Source organism: Magnolia sinica, chromosome 9 (genome assembly GCF_029962835.1).
Source record: "Magnolia sinica isolate HGM2019 chromosome 9, MsV1, whole genome shotgun sequence".
NCBI lineage: Eukaryota > Viridiplantae > Streptophyta > Magnoliopsida > Magnoliales > Magnoliaceae > Magnolia > Magnolia sinica.
In genome coordinates this window covers 73,401,159-73,414,459 of record NC_080581.1, presented here as the reverse complement: position 1 = coordinate 73,414,459, position 13,301 = coordinate 73,401,159, and the positions used below count along the sequence as shown (strand labels likewise).

The window sequence follows — 13,301 nt, the reverse complement described above, 5'->3', positions numbered from 1 at the left end:
GCCCCACTCCCCTTTACGACATCCGCCCGAGGAATGATCTATATCGATACTCGATCCGATCATATGAGCAGTGTACTCGGGTTTCCTGTCTGTACAAGTTGGTCCCACCTTTAAGTAATCCAGACCGTTGGTCGTGTTAGACCTAATGTGAATCGATCATGAGAAAAAATCTACTGTAAAATTGAGGACTGAATAACAGATGGCTGAGGAAAGGGAAACAGCATTTCTCCACATTCAAATGAAAAAAGGGTCACAGATTTGTGGCCAAGATTTATCAATCTAAGATAGTTTATGAGAATCATATCAACGGTCTGGATCACTGAACCATGGGCCCCACTAGCACAAAGCGTAGATTGTGAATATCCTCGGGCCGAGGATCCTATAATTCCTCCACCAAAGACGGCTCGCTGTTTTCTCTCCTCTGCTCCATCGTTCCACCTTCGACGTCCAAACTCTCTCCCAAAACCTCCGCCGAAATCAAACGAAATCTCCACCGTCCGATTCGATGCTGAAACACAGATCCCGACGCCGCTCCCATCGCCCGGCCTGATCCGGAATCCGCCCTGGTTTTCTCCATAATTACGCCCTGCTGCCACTGGAGAGAACATGGGAGGGGTGACGTCATCCATGGCCTCGAAATTCGCCTTCTTCCCGCCCGACCCCCCGTCGTACGAGGTCGCGGTGGACGAATCCAATGGTCAGGCGCGACTGACGGGAGTTCCGTACAGGGAGAGCGTGGATGTCATGAAGCTGGTCACGAAGAAGGGGAGCGAGATCGTCGCGATGTACGTGCGGAATGTCGAGGCGGATCTAACGGTCCTGTACTCGCACGGGAACGCTGCGGATTTGGGGCAGATGTACGACCTGTTCACGGAGCTCAGCGTCCATCTCCGCGTCAATCTCATGGGGTGAGTTCTAGACCGTCCGATCATGGTTTCAGTTTGCGTAATGTCAGATGGAATTAAGTGGGCCCCACCATGTATGTAATTCGAGCAGGGAAGTCCGGTCATCGGGTGGATTATGTGTACGATGAAATGGACGGATAAAAAGGATTGTTGGATGGTCCGCGAGTACATGTGTGGCCCAGATGATGAGCGAACCGGTCTCACTTCTCAGCTCGAGTACATGCTTGGTGGGGCGTAGGTAACTAACGGCCAGGATCTCAATCTGACTGGATGAATTCTCGACCGTCGAAAGCTGGTACGAGTAATTCATGATAGAAGACGTCATAACGGCTGTCGTCACTTCGCTAACGGACGCTAGGTGCCGCGTTGTACCGCGCTAGCGTGTCGGAGTCGGACTCGGCCCCGCACGTGACAACGAGGCACCTGTGTGTGAAAAAGCCGCATTCATGGTGTGGGCCCCACCATGCCTGCGACTTAGCCAGGGAAGTCTGGTCATCGGACGGATTACGTGCTTGATGGAAGTATTGAACGGTCCAAATTCAGATTAGAGGTGTGGCCCATATGATGATCGGACCGCCCAGTGGAGCCCAAGTAACGAGCGGTCAGGATCTCATACCGACGATGTTCTGTTCTTAATTGTCGGCTCCTCACTTCCTATTATAGCTTCAGCATACATTTCATGGGCTACCATTTGAAAATCTAACTGATAATCTCGTCCATCCATTTCCTTGTCCTTGTTTCTCATAGCCATCCGTTTAAACCATCGATGCGATTGTCAGGATTCTCTTATAAAAGTGATTCTTTTGAACCACAAGCAATCCATGATGGCCCACAAAAAAATTAGACGGCTCAAACTGTTGATTGGACTATTTTCCAATAAATGATCTAGGCCGTCTATTTTGTAGGCAATTAACCAGTTGATTAGAATCATCTAAATGACGGTGTGATTGCCACATGGTTGCCCATGAAATTTGTACTGGACCTAATGGACGGTCGAGATTGGCCAACTGGACTATCAAATTTTTCAGTGCAACTAGGAGCACTATTTCCTACTAAACGCACACCTCTACACGCAGCCACATATGCCAACGTGGCTCGTGTATCTTGACATCCGAGCAGTGTATCAGGTGGCACCCACGTTTAAATGGCATGGACAAAAAAGATCAGATGAGTCCAATCTTCAGGTGGGCCACATTTTTATGCTGAATGTGGACCGTTGAAAGCAAGTTTTTAAACCGTATTTACATGTGGTGACTCAACTAGTGAGTTGACTGGCCTGATTTGTTCGTCGGATACTGTCTATATAAGGTGGGTCCCATCTGATGCGTATCTCGGGTATTCCATTTGCTAGGGTACAACGGCTAGTTTTCACCCCGAATTGCATTTTAAATGATGATCTGAACTGTTCATGATCTGGATTCTACGCTACCCAGACTATGATGGTAAGAGACGTTTGTTGGACGGGTCATTATGTATGAAGATGAATATTTAATAGCTAGTATTCAAGTCCAATATTCAAAGGTCAGGATCATCAATGAAGCATGATTATAACCTTATAGCTTCTATGCGGTGGTATTGAGAAAATGAACGGTTCAGATCAATCTAACGATGCAATCGGATGTGGAAACCAGCCATTGTACCATACTTTTCTGGATACCAAACGGACGTGTTTTTTTTTATTGGAGAGAAATGCTAACTGCAATGACCTCACACGTGGAAAAGGCCACACGTGTGTGAGATCAGAGTTGTCCGTCAGAAGATCCTTTCTGCGTACGTGGTGCTCATCTAAAATCAGGCTTACACGATCATTAGGTGGGCCACGCATCTACATAGAATTTGAACCGTTGATCATCATTTCTAGTATTTCCTCAAGAGCAGCTCGCCAGTGCGTTGTTCCCACGTGCGACGCGAGTGCACTTTCGGAGGAATGATCCCGGATGGAGCGCATGGTACTTAGATATATTTGAGCTATGTGGGGCCCACCAGTGATTTTCATGTAGAATCCATACCGTGAATCTGGTGAGATTAATCATATCCACCGTACATCCAAGGAATCATCTGCATCCGAGGCTCAGATGGGACACACCATAGAGATATGTATAATCGCACCTACAATCGGACCTGAGTTTCGGAATCGCCTCCGTTTTGGTATGTCCCTTTATTCTTGAACCTGATAACTGGGTTGGATGACATATATACAACACGGTGGACCCCACATTTCATCTAGAAATTTCTACGGTGGATTTTCCGCTCACCAGTGTCCTCGTTGTTTTCTTTGGTGTGGCCCACTTAAGCTATGGATCAGGCTCGATTTTCGGATATAGGACTAATACGTGTGGACACATCCAATGGACAGGTTGGATGGCACTTACACATCACTCAGGGCCCCACACAACTCGCACGTATGGTAATTGCCATACGTACGAACGCGCATGCTCATTCCCCGCACGGCCGAGCGAGTTCAATAAGCTCTTGTTGGCCGTTCGCGTGGGTGACGTGAGATGGACGGAGAGACTACACGGCAGGGTGCTAAATGCCACACGTGTGCATGATATTGGACCGTTCACCAGGTAGGGCCCACCGTGGACATGTGGCCGAACCAAAACTCAGGTCATTCCGTTGGTCAATGTAGGCCACATGCTTACATTGAAAGTGGTTCGCTGGTCATTTTTCCTGACCATCCATTTTCTGATAGAAGTGTGGCCCACCTTAGATGCCGAAAAGAGTCTGATTTTGGGCCGGATAAATCACGTACGTTGGAAAACGAAATTTCCCACATGATGAACGGTGCTGATCTCGTACTAGTTAGCAAGGCAAGCATGTTTGCTGCGATGTTCCTCTTCCATTTCACACAGCATGAGTGCGTATGATTCCTAACGCGACCCTTTGAAACCTTTGTAATGATGATGGATGAATGGCACATTTTTGTCTGGTGCGCGGATGGGTAAGGTTTGGGTGGATCCCTAAATGTGGGGCCCACTTTGATGCATGAACCTTACATCCACACCGTCCACCCAATTTATCAATTCATTTTAGGGCATGATCCCAAAAACGAAGCAAATCCAAATCGTAGGTGGACCATACCACATGAAACAATCTTGATTGAATCCCCACCATTAAAAACCTAATGGGGTCCACCAGAGTGTTTATTTTCCATCCAAACTGTTGATAAGGTCACAAATACCTGGATGAAGAGAGAAAACAAATATCATCTTGATCTAAAACTTTTGTGGCCCACGAGAATTTTTTAATGGTCGATTACCATTGTTTCCTGTATTATGGTCCACCTAAGATATGGATCTGCTTCATTTTATGGACTTTTCCCTAAAATGAGTTTTCAAAACGGATGGACGGTGTGGATGTTAAGCACATATATCAAGGTTGGCCCCACAGTCAGGAATCCCACCCACCTCGGTGGATCCAGGGATCCACTGCGCGGATTCGGTACTACCGTGATCTATATGTTTTATCCACGCCGTCCATCTATTTCTACAGATCATTTTAGATCTTGAGCCCAAAAAGTAGGCTGATCGAAGGCTCAAGTAGACCACACCACTGGAAGCAGTGGGGACTTAAATCCTACCGTTGAAAACTTCTTGGGGGCCATGTTTTCCCTTCATACATGTCTACCTGACCTTATGAACAGGTTGGATGGCAAATAAACATCATGGCAGGCCCTAGGAAGTTTTCAACAGTAAGAGTTCAATTCCCACGGCTTCACGTGGTGTGGTCCACTTGAGCCTTCTATCTGCCTCCTTTTTTGGCTAATGTACTCAAATGATCTATCAAAATGGATGGACGGCGTGGATAAAACATATAGATAACAGTGGGCCCTACAGAGCCCCCTGACATTACCGTTTGTCTGGGCCCACTAACTATACAGGTGGGACCCACTGGTGAGCTGGTTGGATCATGCTCTAAAAAAATCCTCATGTTGAAAGGATTTGTTGGGGAGCCAGATGAACAGCCTGTATTACAGAAAGGTGGGCCTCCTTGTACGGCTCCTGGCCAGACAGAGAAAAAGGGACTCTTTTTTTTTAATCAAAGAAAAAGGGTGCTGAGTAATGCCCATGGGAAGGAGAAAAACTTTGATAGTCTGGCCATGTGATGGATGATGTGCAGGCACTTAGATGTTGCGTACGTGGCATACAAGTAATGCATATTAAAATGCCCAAATTATGGCTCCTAGTATAGATGTATCATGAACCAACATTGCACTTATTAGATTGTCTGACTCTCAGATTAGTGGACATTTATTGTCAATTAAGAACAAAAAATAGCTAATGGTCTAATGTAAAATTAAATAAATAAAAGAAAAAAACTAATGTCCAAGAATCAAAGGTTAGGATTGTTCAAATATTTATGATTTTTGAATGGTTAATGATGAAAAATAGTTATGGGGTGATCTTTCATACACAAGTGTCCATGAATCAAAGGTTAGGATTGCTCCAACAATCTGATTTTATGTGTTTGACTTGATTCTGATACAACAAGATTTGTTGACAGCTCAACACAACTCATGGTGACTCCCAAGCCAAGTAATAGTATATGAGAATTGCATGGAGTTACATATTTTAATAATTTTATGTATTTAAAATAATTATTACTACTGTAGATAATGTTTTATTAGAATAATATAACATTCTAAACTCATCGTAGAGCATTTCATTAAGTGAAGCACTAAATCAGTACCCGGATGCAGTGAAAAATGAGGCCGGTTGCTATGAGACTAGGCAAGGATTTCCATGCTATTTTGGATGTGTGTGGGTAAAGAAACTAGTTTGGAAGAATAGGATTCGTCTTCCCCATGAAATATAGGAATATTGACTGAGAAAAATGCGAAGTTAGTAGGTACAATAAAATGATGGATGGAGTGGATTTGTCATGGACATCTTTGTAGACCCCACACAGCCCCTGGCACGCAGTCACATGCCGTAGACAAGGGGCAGCTCTAAAGAAATTGATGGATAGAAGTATATAGAAAAGGTTAATAATAGAAATGGAGTAGGAATGGTGGTGGATAAAGATTTAAAGAATAAAGTTGTGGATGTTACAAGAGAAAGTGATAGAATTTTATAAATAACAGAAGAGAGAATCAATGTTATTAGTGCACATGCGCCGCAAGTAAGGTTACAGGATAGAATCAAGAGATCATTCTAGAAGGATATAAATGAATCAATGCAAGGACTTATAAACAAAGAGAGCATATTTGTAGGAGACTACTTAAATGTTCTTTTGATGAAAAGAAAGCAGGGGATATGAGAACATTAAGGATATGTGTTTAGGAGAAATAAATAAAATAAGGGATGTTATCCTTGATTTGGCCCAGGCATACAATATATCTAGCTCTAGCAAACACATACTTTAAAAGAAACATGAACATTTAATAACTTTCAAAAGTAAATCATATGCCAATTAAATATATTTATTTCTATTCAGGAAAACAAAACAATCAACATTTAAATATTACAATATTATACCAAGACAGAGTCTAACTGTGCAATATCCGTAATGATTGTAAAGAAAGACACTTAAATTAATAAGGGTCAAAAACTAGGTATTGAAATTTAAATAAGTGAAAATAATATTATTGAGAAATAAATTGATGGAAGGCCACATGGCGACCGTCCATTCGCAGACCGACCTGACCTCCAATGTAAGGCCACATGCCCACATGTGACTGGCCGAAAACCAAAAGGACACCGTGCTAGTGCACGCTATCTTGAGCACGCCTTCACAATCATTACGGATCCCCCTCAATCCCCATGCCAGCCACCTTTCTCTCTTCCACCATAATGACGGACAGGCTCGACCTCTCAACTTCCCGACCTCTTCCGCGCAAGGCACCACGCAAGCATTAGTCCACATTGACTTACTTCCCGAGCTCTTGAAGAACGCTCAGAAGTAAGGGGGCTATTGTTATGGGTAAAAATGGACTGACCAAGACAACCACAATAAGAGAGGATATAAGGCACAAGTGACGGAGGTCAGATAAGAGCTCGACCTTGACAATCAAGCACGATCTCTACGAATAGCATGAGGATTGAACCCCAACAGTGAGCTCGGCTCTGGTCGACATCTTGTTAGCTCGACCTCGGGTAGATATAAACATCGACCTCGCACACCGACCACGACCGACAGTTCAACTCGATCTGTGGGACCTCAACCAATCCGACTTTGAGGTCGGCCTCGACCGTCTACCACAATATCCTAGAGAGCCGACCACCGGGAGATTTCCTTACACGGGGAAGATCAGTCTCTCGAGATTTTCGCCCAGAACCAAACCGAGGATAATGCCTCGGATTTTGGGGACAATCCCTTCTATGACATGCAACTAAATGGCAGATTCATTGCCATATACGTTATCGGCATTAGAAGGCTATAAATAAGAGCCTCATCAACAGTGAAAGGTATGCACAAAAAACCCTAATACGACTAAGACCCAAATTCTCAGTTCTTAGGCATTAGAGGGTCCCCTGCCATAGTCAGGGTCTCCATTGTCGCTTTAACTTTGCAGGTATCCAAAGGTCTGATGAGGATTACCAGATTTCTGCATCAACACTACTTAAACAATTGAGGGAGAAATATTGGGAGAGGAGAAAGGGTTTCCGCATGGTCTTTATGACTTAGAGGAAGCATACTATAGGATCCTTAGAGAGTTAATCTAGTAGGCATTGGGAAAAGAGTTTCAAAAGGATATTGACATGATTAAGGATATTTATGAGGGAGCGGTAATAAATGTGAAGACCACTAGTGGAGAGATAAGTGAGTTCTCAATTACTAAAGCCTTGCACCAGGGATTGGCATTAAGCTTGTCCCTTTTCACATTAGTTATGGAAGAGTGAACAAGACATTTGCAAGAAGAGATCCTCTGGTTTGTCTTGTTCGCAGATGACAATTTTGATTGACAAGACAAGAAGGGTGTAAACACAAAGCTAGATTTATGAAGGGCACTTTAGAATATAAAGGTCAAACTAAAACAAAATACATGGAGTGCAATTTTAGTAACAAAAGGAGCTGAAACAAGGAATTAGTTAAGTTGTGGACCAAGATCCCCAAAAAGACCACTTTCAATACATTGGATCAATAATTCATGAATGGAAAGATTGAGAAGGATGTTGCTCATAGAATTCAAGCTGGGTGGAAGAAATTGAGATATCCTCCATCATTTTATATGATCGTTGTGTACCACTCAAACTGAAAGGGGAATTTTATAAGATAACTATTAAGACCAACCATGCTTTATGGGACAGAATGTTAGGTAGTTAAGGAACAACTTGTTCATAAGATGTCTAGCTAACATGAGGATGTTGAGATGCATGAGTGGCAAGACGAGGAAGGATAGAATTAGAAATGATGTATTTGAGAGTAGCACCAATAGCTAATGAGACGAGAGAAAAGTATACTTGGATGGTTTAGTCATGTACAACAGAAACCAAGAACTACAAAGGTTAGGAGTTGGTACAAGTTAAACCCTTTAAAAGAGCAAAGAGAAATCCCAGAAGTACATGGATGGAGATGGTAATAAAAATACTCGATTATTTATAGTCTAATTGAAGGTACGGCCCTTGATAGAGTAGAATGGTGAAACAGGATTCATGTAACCAATCCTAATTGATTGTGGTAAGGCTTATATGGTGATGATGACTATAAATATTTTTTTATACCAAGTCAATTAAAGACTCATGTCCCCAAGTTGACTTAGGTCAATTAGGGGGTGTTTGGATCATAATTTACTTAAGCTAAGCTACTTATGCCTTAAGTAGCTTATCTTGACTTCTACTTATTAACTTTAAATAAAAAAGCTACTTATAATTGATCATAAACCAAACTTAATTATCTCAAATAAGTTACTTACCTGTTGTTGTAAGTAGAAGAAGTAACTTATTTGGCGGTATCCAAACGGGCCCTTAGAGATCAAGTGGAGTTATCAGGTATTTGGATTAAGACCCAACCACATAAAAGCTCTATGCAACTCCCAATTGTCATAGTACATGTGGCAAACATGTGGTGATCAGGAATGTTGGTTTCATGGTCCACCATGTAGATAGTCTATATTCCAATATGTAAGGATCGAATTGAGATACCAATCTTGATCATCAGCATTTGTAAGGAAAGGTCAGCTCAAATCATTCCACATTCAACCAGCAAAAAAATCACAGTGGAGAAATAAACTGAAATACATTGTCATGATAATATCACAAGATTTTCAAAATAGTGACAGTTTGAATTTTTCTTTTTCTTTTTTTGGCAAAATTACCCTGATATTAGCATAAACATCATATAAAATTTAACTAATTCATTATATAACTTTATACTAAATTTTTCTTAATTTTTTATTTTGTTATTGAGATTTTTCAATAAATACTAAGAAAAACATCAAATTTCAAAAATCCCCAAGAAAATCCTAGAAAAAGATTTGCCACATGGTTCAGGGTTATCCAATCACTGTAGTAGCCCATTCATGTGGTGGCCCACTAGATCAACAGTCCCAAACACGATCAGTTCCATGTGTACCATGAGGATGGAGCTGCATGTATGAAGAGACTTATTTTCCTTTTTTTTAATAGTAAGAAGAAATTTTATAACCAACAAGGCACTCAATACAAGTGAAAGAAAACAGTTCCAATGCAGTTAGTTTTGGCAGTTAATTGTATATTCTTAGGCAATGCTGTGAGTTTGCTACACTGTGAGGGAGAATTAGCAAAACATCTTGTCTTCATGTGAGGTATGTATTTAAGTTAATCCCAACCGTTCAAACCATTCTCCCTGCTGCTGATGGTTCATGGTCCAAATACCTCACAGCTCTGGGGCTTAACCGTTATTGTGGGGCCCACATTCCTTTTAGCATACATGTTGAAGACATGGGCTACAAATTAGAATTACATGAATTTTTATCTGGAATTGAATGAAACATAAGTTCAGGTGAAACCGTGCATGTTTTCACAATTCAATTCAATTGTGCATCAAAACGCGTAATGTTTATTTTACCCCAACTTTGACATCTGCTGCTGAACAGGTATGACTACTCTGGATACGGACAGTCAACTGGAAAGGTTTGGCCTCACATTACAACAGTCTGCATTTTGTATTTTTAAGGCTTTGGAAGTGATTTTTCCCCACTAAATGAATTAATTCTATTGCATTTTGGTAGGCAAGTGAGCAAAATACTTATGCAGACATTGAGGCAGCTTATAGATGCCTTGAAGAAACTTACAGCGTGAAGGAAGAAGACATCATTTTATATGGCCAGTCGGTCGGCAGTGGCCCCACTTTGGAATTAGCGGCCCGCTTGCCTCGTCTGAGAGCCGTTGTTCTGCATAGCCCCATTCTGTCTGGCCTGCGTGTTATGTATCCCGTGAAGCGTACATACTGGTTTGACATATATAAGGTTCACATGTTTTTCAATTGGATGAGATCTGATGCTCATACAAGCATGAAATCCCCCATTTCCAATCATGTTATCGGACAATCCTAACCTTTCGATTCTTGTACCCCATTTCTGAAATGGTAATGATTGTCTGTACATTGTGATTTTGGTCCGTCAAGCGGTTTGGATCGTCTTACACACATGCCAAGCGTGAGAATTTTGTGCTTGTAGGAGCATTGGATCATCTGAAGCTTTGATGTTTTTTCCTTGATGATTTGTGAATTGTTATTGACCATTAATGAGTGCCAATCTGTTCCTTTTTTTTTGTGCAGAATATTGATAAAATCCCTCTAGTCACCTGTCCTGTTCTGATAATTCATGTGAGTATTTCTACTCCGATGCTTCCATCAGTTTTATTTCGGTACAACTGTTGTTGAATCCAGAGATCATGACCCATTAACACATTTTAGTTTACGAGGAATTATTTGATCATTGGTCTTGATTTTGTATGAGTGGGACCCATGGGAGGGTGATATGGATCATTGATTTTATGGGTCCTGTTATGGATGGTGGATATCCCACAGATCTCACTGATGGGACAATTCGAACCCTTCGATCCTATGCCTAATCGGTCCACATTCAAAGGAGTAAAATACTTACCAAGTGATAATGATCTGTCCACAATTCAGGCTTTCACAAAATAGCATAGCATGACTGCTTATTAGTTATGTGTTAGCCACCCAATACCAGACACAGAGAAATTGCGGTGGCTGATCCAGACCGTCTACCTTGTCAATCCATCCATGCATAGCCCATGGTTATTAAAAAAAAAAAAACCTGATGGGACAATACCAATCATCACACTATTGAATGTTGATCGTGGATGATTTTCATTTTCTACCATGCTATTGAAGACCACCGACAGAATGGCTAGGATCGTCCGATCTGTGTGTTTTCAATGATGGGGCATCCTAGAATGTGACCCACTAGATGAACACTCTGGATCGACTACCTCCCACGAGCCACTTGCAAGGTATTGGGCCAAGATGAATACATATCAATGCTCAAACTACTGCAATAAAACTGGGGTAGTATGTAATGGAAAGGGGGAGGAAGATATCACCGTCTTGTTCCTCAACAACAAAACTCAAATCCATGAGAAATCCTTGAAAGCAGATGCATGGTTGAAATGGGGAGGAAGAGATCATTGTCTTCTTTCCTCTACTATAAAACTCAAATCCACAAAACCTTAAAATGTTGCTTAGAATAATAAATAAAATATGTATACAAAGCACTTTATATGACTTATAAGCCCTAAGCCCTAAATTCATAACTTTTTCAAAATAGTAAATTTACTAAAAATTGTAAAGACATCTAATCCGACCCAATCTCTCCTAAAAGATTCAAAACAAAGACTTAAGTTATTATAGCACTCTTCAAACCCTAAAACATCTTAAAATAGTAAAACCCATGACTTACTAAAAATAGTAATTTTTTACTTTAAACTCAAAATTAACTCGTAAAATGACCTTTTTGAAGTGCTCATTGATAGTTTTCCGACAATATATTTTATGTGCAATCTCAATGGATGGTTTCAAAACTATAACCAATGGAAGCTATAATGAGCAGTCTTACCTTTTTTTTCCCAATCTCCAGACATATGGCCTGATTTCAGTCGATCTTGGCACTCCATGCAATTGTCCTTGACTTCTTTTTTTTTTTTTACACACACCCACATACTCACGCCGTAGTAGGGTTTCACCACCTATGGGTACTCGAACCCTTGACCTGGTGTTGAAACTCTTGTGAGTCCTTAACTTGTTCCACAACAAAATTTATAATTTTAAAAATTTTATATATATATATAACAGAATCCTAGAACATCAGGAATGCAACACACCCAAGCATCATCGACTACGCAATCGAAAGGAATGTTGTTTGAGAGATTTTCCTTTCTTTTTTTCCACGTGTGTTCGCAGGGGACATCAGACGATGTCGTGGACTGTTCCCATGGCAAGCAGCTTTGGGAGCTTTGTAAAGAGAAGTACGAGCCACTCTGGCTCAAAGGAGGGAAGCACTGCGACTTAGAACTCTATCCAGAGTACATAAGCCATCTCAAGAAATTCATATTGGCTGTCGAAAGATCACCCAATATCAGATTTGTTACTACTCCGAGCTCAGATCTCTCCGAGCCTTCTCGGAAGAGTTCGGACTTTTTCGAGCTCCCTCGGAAGAGCACAGACCAAAGAGAGAAGCCAAGGCCAAGTACAGACTTCAAAGACAAGTCTAGGACGAGCACAGACCGGAGAGAGAAGTCACGGACCAGCACTGATAAAAGAGAGAAGTCGAGAAGGAGCGTGGAGCGCTCCGAGAAGGCGAGGAACAGCGTGGGCCCACTAGAACGGTCGAGGAACAGCATTGATCGGTCGGATAAAACTGGGAGTGGCTAAGAGTTACTTATTTTTAACTGTGTTATCAAACTGTGGCTTGTGTATTTTTGTTCTTATATTGTATTTTTCTTGACTGTTTGGATCGAATCATTGGCAGCTTTGGGCGTATGATGAGATCGGTTGGATTTTGCAATATTGATTGTTTAAAGCACGCCGTTTATGAGGTCTGAGGGAGACAAAGGTCAGTGATAGAAATAATACCGCTGTATTATGATTTATAAATGTTTTGTTATTGTTGTTGCTACTGATGTTGTTGGTGTTGATAAGTTGAGAAGATTGATGTGGTAATGGAAAATGTATGTATTATGTGTTTTCAAGAGAAGTATTAGGAATTTAGTTAATTTAATCAGGTTTCAATTGTTGTTGGTGTTCAGTGGATGATTCTGTTCTCTTGATTTAGTGGGCCACCATATTTATTATACAGGCTTATAACTAATAAAGTCATCCATTATATAGTGGTCTGAAATTGGACAGTTAAAGAAATTGAGCATGAGATCGGTAGCGGTTCACATTTTACTGGTGGAAATTGCCCTGAATTGGATGGCTAGGATTCTCCACTAAAAATGGGTGTTATAC

The 13,301-nt window shown here is 41.4% G+C and overlaps 1 protein-coding gene across 2 annotated transcripts; it reads left to right on the top strand.

Moving 5' to 3' along the window:
* Nucleotides 1–267: 267 nt before the first annotated feature.
* LOC131255679 (uncharacterized) lies at nt 268–13,086 on the top strand. 2 transcript variants are annotated; one of them, XM_058256467.1, is made up of 6 exons: nt 268–908; nt 9,925–9,961; nt 10,060–10,296; nt 10,608–10,655; nt 12,255–12,700; nt 12,823–13,086. In XM_058256467.1, the coding sequence occupies exons 1-6, from the start codon at nt 607–609 to the stop codon at nt 12,893–12,895; spliced, it is 1,143 nt and encodes a 380-aa protein (XP_058112450.1). In that variant the 5' UTR covers nt 268–606; the 3' UTR covers nt 12,896–13,086. The 2 variants fall into 2 exon arrangements, with proteins under 2 accessions (XP_058112450.1, XP_058112451.1); XM_058256468.1 differs by having other exon boundaries at nt 277–908; nt 12,255–12,727.
* The last annotated feature ends 215 nt before the right edge of the window (nt 13,087–13,301 follow it).